Here is a 16,728-nt window from a genome sequence, read left to right on the forward strand (position 1 = left end):
TAACATGTTAATGTTTTATTTGTATAGAAACCATAGCACTAATTAAAGTGGAGCCTTAAGTTATTCATGAAAATATTCATTAGCACTTGGTGTTACAGGGGTAGTTTTAGACACTCTTAAAATGTTAGATCCATATAGCTATCAATTTTAAGATTTGGAAACTGAGGCTCAGAGAGGTAAAGCACTCCTCACCAGAGTCTGTACAGGCAAGGAAGTGGGGTCTGTTCATAGTCGGTACTATGAAGTGGGGTCTACAATCAGGCTGCCGCCCTGTTCACTGTCAAATGCTCCTAATAGCACAGCACAGGGGCACTGACCTCCAAAGTGCATTAAGTCCAGAGATGCTGTATGAATACCCACCTGCTTTATACAGTGAAGTACCCTGAGCCCTAGAGAAGGAACAGGCATACAAGGAAGACAAGGCTTTTCTTATAAAACTTGCAGTCTTGTGAGGAAAAATAAGCCTGACAAACTGTTTAAACTATAGTTCAGATGTTAATTCAAGAAATAAAAATATATGATTGGTTTGTGAGTTGATGCATGTTCCCAAAGATGTCACAGGAGCTCCGAGGAAAATCTAACAACTCCCATGTGACGGGGAGGTGGATGAGTGTTGGCGGAGGACGTGAAAGTTGAACTGAATCTTGAAATATGAGGATGATTTAGAAGGAGAGAAAGAAAAGACGGCACTATAGGAAGATGGAACTGTGTGAATGTCTGTAAAGAGCTCCCCCAAAACAACACACCGTGTCGTCACTGGTATTAGGTGAGTGACTTTGTCATTTACCTTCAGGGTAATTTGCATCAAGAAGAGCGCTTCAGTGTTCACTATCTGTCCCGCCAAGTTGTGAAAAAAGATATGACTGGGAACTCAATGCAATGCTTTATTTATTCACTTACAGAGAAACGGAGGCAGCTTTCAAAAATATAGAGCACAAATTGAATAAAATAAATTATTAAGAAAAATGATAAACCAAGTACAAGCAGCGCACACAGAAAAGCAGCCTATCCCATCCAGGTGGCGGTTTGTCGGAGGTGGGCCCAAGGGGGATGGAACTAGAACTGATTTTCTTAGCATTTGTAAGATCCTTCATGCATTAGATTAAAAATAAAGCAAAAAACGTGTAATTCAGGAGAAAGCTGGCCGTTCCTCATACTGAGACATGACAGAAATTTCTCCCTCGAGTCCTCATTCAGAAGCCAGTGAACCATGTAACAGGTGTTGGCCTCAACCCCGCCCCAACTCTGCAGTTAGAAGGAGTAGTTTCACCTGGCTGTCCTCACACCGTCCCTCAGTGAAGGACAAGGGCACGACGTGAGGCGCAGTTCCGTTATGAAACAGCATGGTGGCCCAGATGCCCAGCCCTACTTCAAATATGAGTCAAATCTAGATCACGTCCTGGATTGCAGGAGCTACATGGTCTTCAGTTCATATCCATTCATTTATTCACTCAGTATTTACTGCTTGCATACAACGTGACAGACGTGGGGGGAAAGCCTTGAGTAAAAGAGACAGCCATTCTCATGGAGACTGGCTCACGGAAATATTCCAGTGGTGGGAGAAAGATCACAGGCAAATAGATGTATGTTAGACGGTGATAAATGCTCTGGGGAGAAGTCAGCCAGGGCCAGGAGACAGAGAAACATGTGGGGCAGTGAGGGAGTTATTTTGAAAGGGTAATCACAGACAGCCCTCTGATATGGAACCATGTGGGCAGAAACCAGCATGAGACGAGGAGGGAACTCTGACGTCAGGCAGAACAGTATTGCAGGCAAAAGGTACAGTTAGTGCAAAGGCCCTAACTTTGTGTGCGGCTTGTCTGAGTAGCTGCAAGACACCCAACCAGGCAGAGGCAGGGAGGGTCTTCCTATGAAAATGAAGGAGCCAGGATGAGGTGAGAAAAGAGAATAATGATGGAATCAATCTTTTCTTCAGGAAACTCCCACTGTGTCTGCTTCAACACAAGCCAAAGGCAGCTGAGGACTGCCGTGTATACCATAGAACACGGCGATCGTCACTTCAGCTTAAACATTGTGCTAAAACAGGTATTAAAATCATCCACTACAGGGCTTCCCTGGTGGCGCAGTGGTTGAGAGTCCGCCTGCCGATGCAGGGGACACGGGTTCGGGCCCCGGTCCGGGAAGATCCCACATGCCGCGGAGCGGCGGGGCCCGTGAGCCATGGCCGCTGAGCCTGCACGTCCGGAGCCTGTGCTCCGCAACGGGAGAGGCCACAGCAGTGAGAGGCCCGTGTACCGCAAAAAAAAAAAAATCATCCACTTCAGACACAGGCTTTTGTCTAAAGCCCACCTACACTATATGGAGAATATTAGAGCAAGACAACTAGACTTATCATATCTGACACTTAAATATTCATTGAGTGTCCTAATTTTGTTTCCTGGTGAAACCTCCAAAGTTTTTGAAACGCAAATTGCACCCCTCTGTACCTGACATGCAGCATCAAATCATTCATTATATTTAAGCCAATGCTGCAGGGCATCTTTCAAAGGTGCTAAGTTTAATTTTAAAGACAATCTGGCAATTGTGTGGATAGCAGAATCTACCTTCTATTGTGGGCACTTATGTGTGTCAACAAAACTGTATCGTCAATTTAGAGAAGACAACTTATATTTGTTTTCCCCACAGCAGGGGGCATGCATCCAGGACACCAAAAGTGGGATCAAATGGTTTAGACACAGTGAGAAGAATGAGGGGGAATTAAAATACCCCTCTGCTTTACGCCGTGAGAAATGTTCTCTCTTAGGAGCCTGTCCTACAAGACTCTGTGATCTTCTAACAGTTATAAGACATAGGATCTATAAGATTATTGGTAATTGGTTCCATAATGAGTTCAGAGATCTTAGACCATTAGCAATTCCCCAGAAAAATATAAGTGAGTAGTAATAAAACCAGCAAATACCATGTATTGTTCTTGTTAGATTTTGTCCCAAAGTGATGGAGAATATAGCAATGGCCTATATAATGGACCATCTTTGTCTAGAGGCCACCTACATACACAAAGAATACTGGAGTGAGAAAACTAGGTTTGTAATTTCTATCAAGAAGAAAACTGACATAGAGATCAGTTGTCTAATATGAGCTTACAAGTTAAATGATACATATAAAAATCTGTGTAATATTAATTTATATATTCAACAGAAACATTTAAAAATATTATGTGAAACTAAATGGTAACAATTACCTGCTCAGCCAGTAATGAAGCTAAGCTTGAATATGCATCTGCAAACTCGGGACCATATTTAATGGAATCTTTCAGTAAGACGATAGCCTCTTCCTTTTTCTCCTGAGACCTATAGGTTATAAGAGGGTAAAAAAGAACACCTTTTAATAAAACTTTAAATCCTCTGATTAGACTTGAAAATCTCATTTCTTTTAGCAAAGATTAACGGATTCACTCTGATTTTACTGCAAATGAATTACATTAGACTTCCTCCAGGTGCTAATAAGTTTCTGTCTCTGAATTCTCAATGGAAAGAGATGTTAAGATATAAATGACACTGCAGGTTATTCACTGATTTCTCTACCTTCCATTTCTCGCTGTGTGCTCTTGAGAGTTTTATTTAAAAATGTACAAGTTTATTAAGCAGAAAGTTTGACCTTCAGAGGAGCAATTTTGGGCACATGACCTGGGTGGCATGGGAGCCAGTTTTCAACCATGTGGAGGATGGTTTGAACCCCTGCAGTACTAACTGCACCTCTGCAGGCTGGCTTCTAATGGGGTCTGAGCCACCTATCAGCAACAAGCCAGCCAAACTTCCTACGTTCATCTTTGCTTTTCTACCAAGAGAGATACCTTTTACACATAATTTGTGAAATTAGAAGATACTGTGACTACTGGCTGGCAAAGAATGATCAGCTCTTTTATCCTCATATTTTTTATTAAAAATCGGGCTGATGATCTTCATTTTAGTCTTCTCCCAGTGATTACATTTGTTTTTTTTTTCCTGCGGTACGTGGGCCTCTCACACTGTCGTGGCCTCTCCCGTTGTGGAGCACAGGCTCTGGACGCACAGGCTCAGTGGCCATGGCTCACGGGCACAGCCGCTCCGTGGCATGTGGGATCTTCCCGGACTGGGGCACGAACCCGTGTCCCCTGCATCGGCAGGCGGACTCTCAACCACTGCGCCACCAGGGAAGCCCCCAGTGATTACATTTTTTATTTAAAGAGAACTCAAGGCTTCAAAGTTGTTACCACTATTTTGGGCGAAAGTTCTCTTTCCTGTTAGTGTCATGGGGAAACACTGTGTCATTAGCCTGATATCAGTATCCCTGAAGTCAAAAATGTACGCTGGCAGTGATCAACTTTGCCATCAATACAATTCCACATACACTGACCACTTGCTAAATGCTAGACATTGTAATTGGCAAAAGAGGTGGAATGAAGAATAGAACCACTGGAACTACGGAGGGCACACAGCCTAAGGGTCCCCCAACTTTATGAGTTACCAATACTGAACTGTGTGCTTATGTTTTTACTACGTAGGGTCAACAATCATTTATTTAACAATGAATATGTACCAAATGCTCTGGTCAATTTTCACATAACATCATTAATTTAATTCTCACAGCAATCCCAGGCAGCAGGTATTACTGTCTTATTATACTCATTTTTCTAATGAGAAAAATTTGGATTCAGAAAAGTCAAGTGACTCATCATATTTCCATAACTAGTGTTCTGAGTCAAGACCTGGTGCTCTTCCATCACACTATACTTGCTTATTCTAACTACTTAGAAATCCACCTCCTATGAGCTTGATGCCCAAAGTGTGAACCATGGACCAGTAATCATCAACATCACCTAGGAGCTGGTTAGCAGTACAGAGTCTCAGGCCCCATCTGGACCTAAAGAATCAGACCCTGAATGTTAAAAAGATTCTCAGGTAATTTGTACTCACATTGAGATTTTAGTAGCACGGCTCCCTGAATTATCAAAGGCAGCTGAGAGTAGCTCCTGCTATATAGAACCCCTGTGTAGGGCTTCAGGCTCTGCAGGATGAAGATCTATAGGGGAAAGCTAGTATTGACTCCATACGTTTGAGTTCCAATTACTAGAAGCAACATGTTACAAGACGATTTTACGTAGAAGACAGTCTCCTATCACAGACCTTGAAAAAAAGGTCATGTTTCCAGCAGAGGCATTGCATTCAATGTCTCTCTTGCATTCAATATACTATTCAATGTAGCAAACGTGAAAACATTTGTCATTGCGTTAGCTATTTCCCAGGGGAGGTGGCTGTCCACACTATCCTCTCCTTAATGGGGTATAGCTAACTCAAACTCTGGCTCCTCTCGATACATAGTCCTGCCCTTGATATCAAGGTGTAACACCTGTGTCGTTAAGTGGCTCATCTTTGGGATGTGGCTTTAAAGTTGTGCGGTTATAAGAAACTGGCATTATAGCTCTCTCAGTGCTGCTTTCTTGTCAATTCATTCATTTAGTTGACATTCAGAGTGTCTGTAAAACTCTGTGGAAGACCACTATGTTTACATATGCTTGCGTTTCTAAAATATACCTTGAAGTAATTCTTTCATGGGCACATGTTTTTAAATGAAAACTGCTTTTTTTTTTTTTAACATCTTGTAACTGCTTTACAATGTCATGCTAGTTTCTGCTGTATAATAACGTGAATCAGCTATACATATACATATATCCCCATATCCCCTCTGTCTTGTGCCTCCCTCCCACCCTCCCTATCCCACCCCTCTAGGTCGTCACAAAGCACTAAGCTGATCTCCCTGTGCTATGCTGCTGCTTCCCACTAGCTATCTATTTTACATTTGGTAGTGTATATATGTCAATGCCACTCTCTCACTTCGTCCCAGCTTACCCTTCCCCCTCCCCATGTCCTCAAGTCCATTCTCTACATCTGCGTCTTTTTTCCTGTCCTGCCCCTAGGTTCATAAGAACCTTTTTTTGTTTTAGATTCCATATATATGTGTTAGCATACATATATAGTATTTGTTAGTATTTGTTTTTCTCGTTCTGACTTACTTCACTCTGTATGACAGACTCTAGGTCTATCCACCTCACTACAAATAACTCAATTTCCTTTCTTTTTATGGCTGAGTAATATTCCATGGTATATATGTGCCACATCTTTATTCATTCACCTGTCGATGGACACTTAGGTTGCTTCCATGACCTGGCTATTGTAAATAGTGCTGCAATGTACATTGTGGTACCTGTCTCTTTTTGAATTATGGCTTTCTCATGGTATATGCCCAGTAGTGGGATTGCTGTATCATATGGTAGTTCTATTTTTATGAAAACTTACTTTTAATCCTGGTAATTTAACTATTGGTTTCATGGTTAGAAGAAGTCTTCCTCCAAGGATTTCGTAAATCTTTATTAACATTAATTTGGAAATTTTCCCAAAATCCAAAGGAAGATATAGATTTAGGAAACTGAGTCTGAAAATTAAGCCCCTCAGGACATAATTTAGCTTGGATATTCTTTAAAATCAGCAGAGAAAAAGCCACAACAATTTGATAGCAAAGAGTTAATGATTTTCATTTGTTATGACTCACATCAGTTAGAATGACAGCTTAATCTTTCATATATAAACTCAGTGAGGTTAATTACCACTTACTACAGTGAGTGAATCTAAATACTTGAGGTTGCCCATTCACATTCATGTGACATATTGGAAAAGTTAGCATCAAAGTTATGTACAGGGAACTCAAATTCTTTATGAAAAACTGTACCTCTATTAATCTCTTGAGAGACTGACTTGATACATTTTTTTAAAAAAATAAATTTATTTATTTTTGGCTGTGTTGGGTCTTCATTGCTGTGTGTGGGCTTTCTCTAATTGTGGCGAGCAGGGGCTACTCTTTGGTGCGGTGCATGGGCTCTAGGCGTGTGGGCTTCAGTAGCTGTAGGCACGCGGGCTCATTAGTTGTGGCTTGCAGGCTCTAGAGTGCAGCCTCAGTAGCTGTGGTGCACGGGTTTAGCTGCTCTGCAGCATGTGGGATCTTCCCGGACCAGGGCTGGAACCCGTGTCCCCTGCATTGGCAGGTGGATTCTTAACCACTGTGCGACCAGGTAAGTCCCTGACTGATATACTTTCAAAAAACATCTCATCATGTAATTTCACATGGTATGTAACTATTACAAGATGCAAAAACTGGGGCAGATGAGATTTTTCCTCTTAGCTCTGCACTCTTGGATGACTCTGCTTTTCCCTGGGAGCCTTTGAAAGTCATTAGAGCCCAATAGGGGTCAGGCACATGCCAAGTTGACAGATATTTTTAAATGTTTTTTTAAGAAAGCCCAAGAAATGGATAAGTGGTAAATTTATTGTTGCTGTTTATGTTTCTGAAAGGAAGAGGAATAGCAGGGAAGGTATATTTCTTCCATGGTTTCTCTTTTGCTCACCCTTTGGTAGGAGTTTATGAAATTGGTGTGGTTTTGACACAATAACTTACAGCAAATAATCACCTAAATAGAACCTTCCTTGGCCATATAGTAACGGAATTACCACGTGAGAATTGAACTTCATTGCAACCTGTTTCTGAATTCAATAGCATCCTTTCAAATCTGCATTATGGCCCATGTTTCTTTGCTAATTATCCCATATTCAAAAACAAGGGCAATATTCCTACAATTCTATTGGATTATTGCAGCCTAGAGTGCATCTTACTGAGTTGTGCTTGCTAACAGCTTAGTTCACACCCTGTTTCTAGTTCCCTCTTTCTCCTCCTTCTATTTACAGACAACTAAAAGATACATTTTTTTCTAGAGCACTGCTCTCAACACATTCCCTTATATAAAAATCTTCATTAATGCCCTACTGCTTACAGATAGACTCTTAGTTTAAAACCCTCTATAGTATGGTCCTGACCAATGTTCCAAACGTACCCAGTGGTGTGGACGAGTGGGTACTAGTCCAGCCAGATTGAGTGGCCTTTGGTATCTATTCTACAGAACCTAAGAGATCAGTACTCCGCTGCTTCTCTGCCCTCACTGTAGGCTTAAAATCACTTGAGGTGCTTTTGTAAAGGCCTTAGTGTTCTGAGGTTGGGCCTTTTAATAGCTCTGATGATCCCCTTATCAGAGCTCCTAACCATGCAACACAATCAAAAACCATATAGATGCTACCTTTTGTAAATTTTGATTTTCTTTTTTGAGCCTCCATTAAGAAGAAAAGATAGGGGAATCGCTATTAAAAGCCTTGTTCTGGCCTCCAAGGGGGCAGCTGCCCTTTGTTCTTCAGCTCAACATTCTGAGCAGTAACTGGGCTTGAGCCTACTGGGCTTCTGCAAGGCCCTGGCACAGCACCTGAAGGGCTGCCCCAGTGCCTTCAGCGGAGGGGTGGGAGTCTATCAGTGAGGGTGCCACACAGGTAGGTTTTTAAAGCTTCAGGTTTCACAGTAGTTGTCTGCTGAACATTTACTCTCTGCTAAAGACAGAGTTAAGTGATTCCTTTGCATTATTTAATTCCCATTAAGCATTATGAATTATGCAAAATTATCTCCATTATAAAGATTTAGAAAACAATACTAGCAACCACCACCCCAACAAAAATAAAAACCTGAGATTTGGAGAGCTCACGATTTGCCCTGACCACACAGCTACTATACCACTAGGATTCGAATATGCAACTTCAACTTTCGCGTGTTCCATCACCAGGCCATGATTGGCCTTTCTGCATCCACTCTGTTAAACGTCATGTGATCTGTCTGTGACCATTACTAAGTTGTAAGCTCTTTCAAGGCAGGACCCATATCTTATTAATCTTACTTCTTTTATCCCAGAGACTAGTACAGTGATCTGCCCAAACAGAAATTCAATAATCGCTAAATTATTTTTTTAAAACCATGCGTTTTAATATTTTCTTTATTCCTAGATCTTCGTAAATCTCCTTAAATAAGCTTTCTTTTTAAATAACAGAGGAGAATGATATATTTCTCTATTTTATATTTCTGTTTCTACAGCTTTTTCAATATTGTAGAAGTGATCCTAGAAAAAGAGAAGCGTCCCAAGCCTTAGACTCGTAAGAAAATTACAAGTATAGCTTCCATTTACTGAGCACTTCTTATTTAGCAGGCACTGTTAAGCAGCTTCTCTAGCTTAACTCTGAAGAGTAGCTAAAAGCACAGATTCAAAAGCCAGAATGACTGGGTTATGACTCCATCTCCACTATTTCCTAACTGTGCTCCCTTAGGCAAATTGTCCGCCCTGCGTTTCTGGCACACAGTAGGTATTATATATTTTGGCTTTTAGTAGCTCATTTAAGGTTTCTAAAATCACCCATTAAAACCTATATTCCCCCCACCACTTTTATTTATTTATTTTTAATTAATTAATTAATTTGGTTTTTTTTGGCTGCGTTGGGTCTTCGTTGCTGTGCGCGGGCTTCCTCTAGTTGCCGCGAGCGCAGGCTACTCTTCATTGCTGTGCGTGGGCTTCTTACGTGGGCTACTCTTGCTGCGGAGCATGGGCTCCAGTAGTTGCGGCTCGCGGGCTCTAGAGCGCGGGCTCAGTAGTGTGGTGCACGGGCTTAGCCGCTCTGCGGTATGTGGGATCTTCCTGGACCAGGGCTCGAACCTGTTTCCCCTGCATCGGCAGGCAGATTCTTAACCACTGCGCCACCAGGGAAGTCACCTCCCCCTCACACACACACTTTTAAAAATGTGGTGTTTTTGAAATTCCTTCTAAAGTAATATATCAGTACTTTCACATTTCAAATTATTCATGAGAAATTTAAGTTAGATGTTAGAGTGATTTTTCCTGTGTCTGGTCTTATACCATAATGGATTTTGGGTGTAAAAATCATCATTAAATACACAACTGAGGGCTTCCCTGGTGGCGCAGTGGTTGAGAGTCCGCCTGCCGATGCAGGGGACGCGGGTTCGTGCCCTGGTCCGGGAAGATCTCACATGCCGCGGAGCGGCTGTGCCCGTGAGCCATGGCCACTGAGCCTGCGCGTCAGGAGCCTGTGCTCCGCAACGGGAGAGGCCACAACAGTGAGAGGCCCATGTATCGCAAAAAAAAAAAACCAAAAAAAAAAAAAAAAATACACAACTGAATAGCACTGCACTAAATGTAAAATAACCCAGTAATAAGCAGAGTCAAAACCCCTAAAAACCTCATTCTAAGGCAAATGTCAAGCTGAGGAGGCCTAAACGGCAGACTGATAGTTCAGAATCCACTCAGCTGCTATTAGAGCCACACAAAGGAGTAGGTCTTCATTTTGCAGGGGTGATGGCTAAAGGTGAATATTTAAGCAAGAAAGAATTAAGAGCAATTTTGAACTTCTTTTTCAGCCACGCCAGGAAAGCTTCTTAGAAAAGAAAGTTTTAAGCAGTTATTTCCATGTAAAAAGGAATAACAAGAGAGGCAGAAAATTTCAAATAGACTTTACAAAATTCTTAATAATGGGAATTACCTTTGTATTCTGACAGTACAGATCACCCCTGGGCCAGCATTAGACAGTATTAAAACTCTCTAATGCATTCTTTTGGCTCTATAACAGGCAGTTTAGTGAAATCCAAAGCCCATTATCAATGTAAGCCCCCTCTATATAGGAATACTCTGTTAGTCATTTAGACTGAATTGACAAGTCAATTCAAAAGGGGGAAAATATGAAAATAACATCTTCCTCTGAATTCACCAAGCATGTGATACAGGTAACCAAGTCCACAGGTTGTTTTTCTGAATTCCAGAGAAAAAGCTTGAAGTACGTAGCTCATAACAGGTGAATAAATTGACAAAATGAAGCCTCAGTACATCCCCTGTCCAATTAGGCACGGGCACACCTTTTGTCTGGAGTCACAGAAAGGAACACTCTGAGATCCTCTGGAAACTCATGTCACACTCAGGACACTGAGGTCTGTCTGAGCTTCTGTGAAGGATTCAGCAGACACTGATGGAACTATTAGAGATCCCTGGGTAGATGGGAGAAGCAGGGAGGAGTGAAGCGCTCCTGGGTTAGGAAATATTTATTGCCTCTCTGCATCCTGAATGTCTTCATCTGCCAAAGAAAGTCACCAGCCGATGATCGACAATCCTCCATGACCTAAAATATTCTATCTTCACTTTTTCCTTAGATCAACTGTTCTCAAATTTTAGTGCTTAAGAATCATTCAGTGTTTGATAAAATGTAGGATCCCAGGCTTCATAAGATTCAGTAGGTCTGAGGTAGGGCCAAGGAATCATTATTCTTAAAAATCTTAAAAAGCACCTCAGGTGATTCTGGTGAGGGTGGTCTTCAGCCTCTGCTTTAGAAACTCTGCCCTGGTTACTATGTGGGGTCTGCCTGATCAGTTGTTCCTTGATATAAGACTAAAATGTAACAGGATGAGGAAAGGTAAAAGGAGAAAGAAGACTTTCTGGAACAATCGGAACCAAAGAGAAGGGTCACAGTGGCTGGTTGATTTGCCCGGATGGGCGATACTTCTGGACGCCAGGTGATGTGGGGAGGCTGCAGTGGAGGTGCCTGGAGGGTGACGCTGCAATTGGAAGAGGCAGTTTTCTCTCTCGTAGAAGCTCTGTGGTGAATGCCCGCTTTTGTGCATCCAAGTCTTAGTGCCGGTGTTAGCCATATAGGCATCAACAGAAGTAAAAATCTCCTAATATTCTGCAAGCAAAACTCTGCTCCCTTAAGTCTCCCCCAGGAATTTCCAAAAGGCTAAACTTCCTGAGAAGGGGTCCCTGGGACCAATAACATCTTCCTCATTGAATTCATAAGAGAAGCATTAAGTAGAAATTAGATCTTGTTCATAATATGCAAATTTCGGCATTCAACATTTGTAGTTTCCCAGGGAATTTTCCCTTTGGTTATACAGCAGTGGGGCTGTTTTTCTCGTGTGTTACGTAACAACATTTGCCTCATCTCACTTTCCTGGCTCGGTCTCACTGACAGATAGTTAGAAAAAGCAAATTTTCTAAAAACAAATTTTCTAAAAGCAATTTTTAGAAAATTCAGCACATTTTCTTTTAGTAATTAAGGACCTGTTAAGTTTGTCAATTTAGAAAACTTTTTGGATTCCTGAGTACAATCTCATGACACATCATTTAAACTGAAAGCAGATGCTTGCTTCGAAAGAGTATTGACATTTTGGGAGAATCTGGGAAATGCAATAATAGAAATAAATGGATGTGGCAATCCCCTTGGCAGTAGTAAAATTTCCTATTAACCAGTGTGAACTTGGAATGCCGGACAGTCTCTTAACTACCATTCCTTTGTTGGGGTGTTTTGTTGTTGTTGGATTCAGAAATAATGTCTCTCACAAAGGGAAAAGACTTTGATTTGGGGTGGGGAAGGGGGTGCTGATAGACTCTACCAGCTCCTCGGAAAAAACTGAACTGTGAAAGTCAAATTTTGAATGTCTGACTAAGGCTATCTTTTCAGAGCACATGTTTTTCTGTGGCTCTACTGTCTTTCCTAGTAGAAGGAAAAGAAGAAAATTGGATCCTACCCTGAGTAGCCTCTTTTATGTTCTAGTTTACTGGGCGATGCAATGGAAACCTAGTTTACAGGCCCTTGCCCTAGTGTTTCTGCTTGATTCTTTATGGAAGCCACATAGGAGAACTGTCTGGAGGACAGGTTCATGTTATGTGCTGGTGAAGACCGCAAAGCCACACTCACTATAGTTAGAATTATGAGTAGATCCCCTGCAATTCCCCCTCCCTCTCGCAGTGGGTTTGCAGGGCGAGTCAGGTCACTCACCGGAGAACAATGGGAGGTAGTCGGGTGCCCGCCACACCCTGTGTGGGGTGCCTGGCCTTTAACACCTCTCTCCCCAGCTGAAAGCTGAGGAAGGGAACGATGGACAGTTCTGACGCTGTCTCATCACATAGCTGCAGGCACGGAGACAGAGCTCACACAAAGACCTCACACAGGGGCTGGCACGGAGTAGGTCCCGAGGAAAGGTTCTTCCTGAGTCCCCTCCTCGCTTACTCCTTTGGCACTTGAGATCCTCATCTGCTCGGTGAGGTCCCTGCCCTGGACCCCGGCAGTAGAACGCTTGCCCACCGATGGCCTTGCTCCTGTACCACGTGTGCATGGAGGTGGGCTGGGAGGGGTGGGGGGACGAGTCCCAAGCCAGCAACTCTTCAAGGCACACAAAATATTTATACCAAGCTTTTCCGTGATTTGAAGGAAAGCGTAGAAACCATGTCCCCAGGTTGGGACCTGGAAGAGAAGGCAGCTAAGACTAGCCTGGTTTAGCCAGGATTCACCTACCCCGTAGATAAAGAGTCATTTTGATGATGCAGTGGAATGCACGTCCCTGGTTTTGGCTCAGGCGGGTTGCTGTCTAAATCCCAGCTCTGCCCTAACTTGGGTTAGATGTTCCACCTCCATGAGCCTCAGTGGCCAAATCTGTGAAAGGTGCACATTAATCTCTCCAGGCTCCTGTAATTGTGGGATAGACATGCAAGGGAATCGTGCTTAGCAGAGCATCGTGCACGTGGGGTGATGCAGTCCCTGGCAGCTCCCTGGGCTCCTTCCCCTCTCCAGCTGGAGTCTCATCTGGATTTTCTACCTGAAGCCTCACTGATTTCTCAGCAAAGGCAGGATACTGCTCCAAGGTAATATTGCCTCTGCAAAGAAAAGGGACTTCCAAATTCCTTTCTGATCTTCCATTTACATTTCAGTAAAGAGATTAGAACCTTGGAGTCATGGTTAAAACCATAGATTCCTGCAGCTAGACAGCTTTACAGAATCCCCTGGTCCTGTCTCTTATTTTGAAGAGAAGGAAACTGAGTCTCAAGGAGGTTGAATATTGCCTGAAACTGTTCAACAGCAGGAATAGAAAATGTGTTCCCTCCCTCTGATGTATTATTAACTTTATACTAAGAAGATGAGCTTCAAATTGAAGTGAGGAATTATACCCCTGGACTAGTAATAATTAATAATAACTAAGACTTATTTCATCTTTATTGGGGGCTAGGAACTATGTTAAGTACTTACACGCATTCTCCTGTTTAGGACTCATGGAGGACCTGGTTACTAGTACTATTTTTACTTTATAAGTGAGTGATTGGAGCCATTGCAAGATCCAGTTGTTCTCCCAAGGTCACACACTGCTATGTGGTAGAGCTGAGATCCAAACTCACTAAGCTCCACGACTCCTATTCCCGAAGACAGCATGGGGAGACAGTCAGCGCGGCCGCGGGATGTAACCAAATGGCTGGCTCTAGAGGTCCCACTTCACAGCTCGTGTCACATGATCTCCCTCACTGTCCCTGGATCTGTAACAGGGGAGTGAAGGTGCCTGCCCTCCACAAACACTCAGTGGGCAGGTTCATGAGACGTGAGGAGGTGCTTTGTAATTTGTCATTCAAGTGTTACTGTCCTTTTCACTTGGAGGAGGAGAGGTGGCAGAAAGGTTGAGGGCAGTCAGCCCTGCAGTGGTGGCACCGCAGGAAAGCACCAGGGTGGGCCCTGTACGACGGAGGGAGGTTGGCAGAATTAGTAAGGAGTCAGCAAGAAGGGAGGGAGCCTTAAAGCCTCCTTCACCTCCCCAAGGTGCTTCCTGGGACAGACCCCCGCAGGCCACAGGCAAGCGTGAGTCAGAGTGGACACAGACAACCTGCATATTTCTCTTTCTGTCCTTGGTATTTCTCCTCCTGGTCTACACAGAGCATTTTTAGATTTGAAAGTTTTTTGAGGCTCTCTAACAACTTACATTCTGAATTTAGCCCGTGTCAGGGCAAAGTTGATCTCCTACTGGGTTTGTGATTAAAAAGTTGATATGCCTGGTTCTCTAAAGTAAGACAATGTACGCAAGAAGAAATTTCCAGTGAATACATGCATTTCTAGTATTCTTTTAATTGATTTGTACCTTCTTTAAGCTATGAGTCAAGAGTTGTTCCAAGTCATTCCCCAGCACAGGAGCTTAAGGGCACTAGATTGCAAATGAGGCCAGGAAAGATTATGAGAGTTAAAGGGGTAGGAAAATGATTTTCGGGACAGGAAAGACCACTGAAAACTCCTATACTTGACAAAGCAGTCTGGTCTGTTTAATTATCCTCTGTCAGAAATATTTATGCAAGGAAAGAAAATGATGACCTTCCAATGCCTTCAAGAGCATAAAATTAAAGCTTGCTCTCCCTGACAGTACTTCCTGTGCAGAACTGTCTTCTGGCCTCAGGAGTGTTTATTGCAGCCATCACAGCAAAAGCAAGGGTTGAGAAAAGGGACCCTTCCTTCTTCCTTGCAAACCACACTATGGATTTAAAACAACTCACTCATGCTCAAATCATTGGTAAACACAGCATGACTGAGAAGAGTTTTGGTGGGGGAGAGTTACTTACAAAAATATTTTAATAATTAGCAATCTGTTTAGATACAAATAACTCCCAAATCTTGAGGAAGTAGGTAAACGTTCTCATCATTCCCTAGATAATTCAGTTTTGTACAGACATGGAATATAAGATGATGAAATGCAAATGAAACAATATTTTGGGTGAACTAGAAGAGCTGTTACTTTAAAACCTCTGTAATATTCTCTCAAATGTAGTTTGCATGTTTCTATTTCTCAAACAGTGACCAGGGGTCAGTTTGGCTGGGTGTCTGGGTTTATACAGTGTGGGGAGCATCAGAAAATAAGGAAGAAAGTGGCAGGATTACGGGAAGTCCTGAATGTTCATACGTTTGGACTGTATGTGTGTATGTGATGGAGAATCAATGACATTTAGAGGGAAGGAGGAAGAAGAGTAGATATTGGAAATGGAAAAGAAACAATGTGTTATAATACAAAAATGAAATAAAGAGCTTCAAAAACAGTGGGAGGTCAACAGGATCATATTCTTCACTTCAGAGAAATCATGGGGAGTGAGAGCCCAGAGAACCTTTGGAATTCACAGCTGATGTTTAGAGAGCAGCTCCACCGGAGGCTGAATGAACAGGTGCGGGGGAAGGAGAAGCACCAAGTGGCAACCGTTCTTCTCACCAATTTGATCAAAGAAAGGAAGGAGTGAGGAGAACCACTTGAGGGAGTAGCTGAACGGAGACGTTCCCCCGGGGAATGTGGGGCATGTGGAAGTTTGTGCAATGGGAAGAATCTGAAGACCTAAGAGAATGCCCATGATAATGGACAGGGAAAGGTAGAGAAAGAGAATTAAGAACACATGTGGATTTTACACTAATGACTAATGGCTAAAATAAAAGAGACTGATGACACCAGATGTTAGTGAGGATGCTAAGCAAGTGGATCTCTCACCAGTGTTGATGGAGTGAAAAGCGGTACAGTTACTTTGGAGAACTGTTTATTTGGCAGGTTCTTAAAACATTAAAGATACATCTACCCACAATTCTATTCCTAGGTATTTATCCCAGAATACTAAACATACAAACCTATAAACAAACCAAGTATCTACCCACAGGAAAATGGATAAACAAATTACAGCATATTTACACAATGAAATACTACTCGTCAGTTAAAAAAAAACATGTAACATGCAACAACATGGATAAGACTCAAAAAAATCATGCTACAGAAAATATCCAGATGCCAAAAAAGTATATACGTAATGTTCACCTTTAAATGAAGTTCTATGACAAGCTAAAACTAGCTTTTGGTGAAAAAATTTGAACAATGATTGCCTCAGGGGAGGGAGAAATTTACTGGAAAGAGGCATGAGGGGTCTTTCTGGGGTGAAATGTTCTCTATGCTATTTTGGGGGTAATTACAACAGTATATAAAATTGCCAAAACTCATTGTACTAAATACTAAAGATTGTGCACTTTTGCGTTT

General features: G+C 42.4%; 1 protein-coding gene across 3 annotated transcripts in view; it reads right to left on the minus strand.

The window, feature by feature from the left end:
- The window catches only part of TMTC1 (transmembrane O-mannosyltransferase targeting cadherins 1), a gene marked incomplete at its 5' end in the record, with an annotated part of 259,484 nt that overhangs the window by 27,182 nt on the left and 215,574 nt on the right, over positions 1–16,728 (minus strand). For all 3 annotated transcript variants that reach the window (XM_082851098.1, XM_082851097.1, XM_082851096.1), the window contains one exon: positions 3,203–3,311. In XM_082851098.1, the coding sequence (XP_082707224.1) occupies positions 3,203–3,311 (109 nt within the window). The remainder of the gene's footprint in view (positions 1–3,202; positions 3,312–16,728) is intronic.

The sequence above is a fragment of the Leucopleurus acutus genome (genome assembly GCF_964270905.1).
Source record: "Leucopleurus acutus genome assembly, chromosome: 11".
Lineage (NCBI taxonomy): Eukaryota > Metazoa > Chordata > Mammalia > Artiodactyla > Delphinidae > Leucopleurus > Leucopleurus acutus.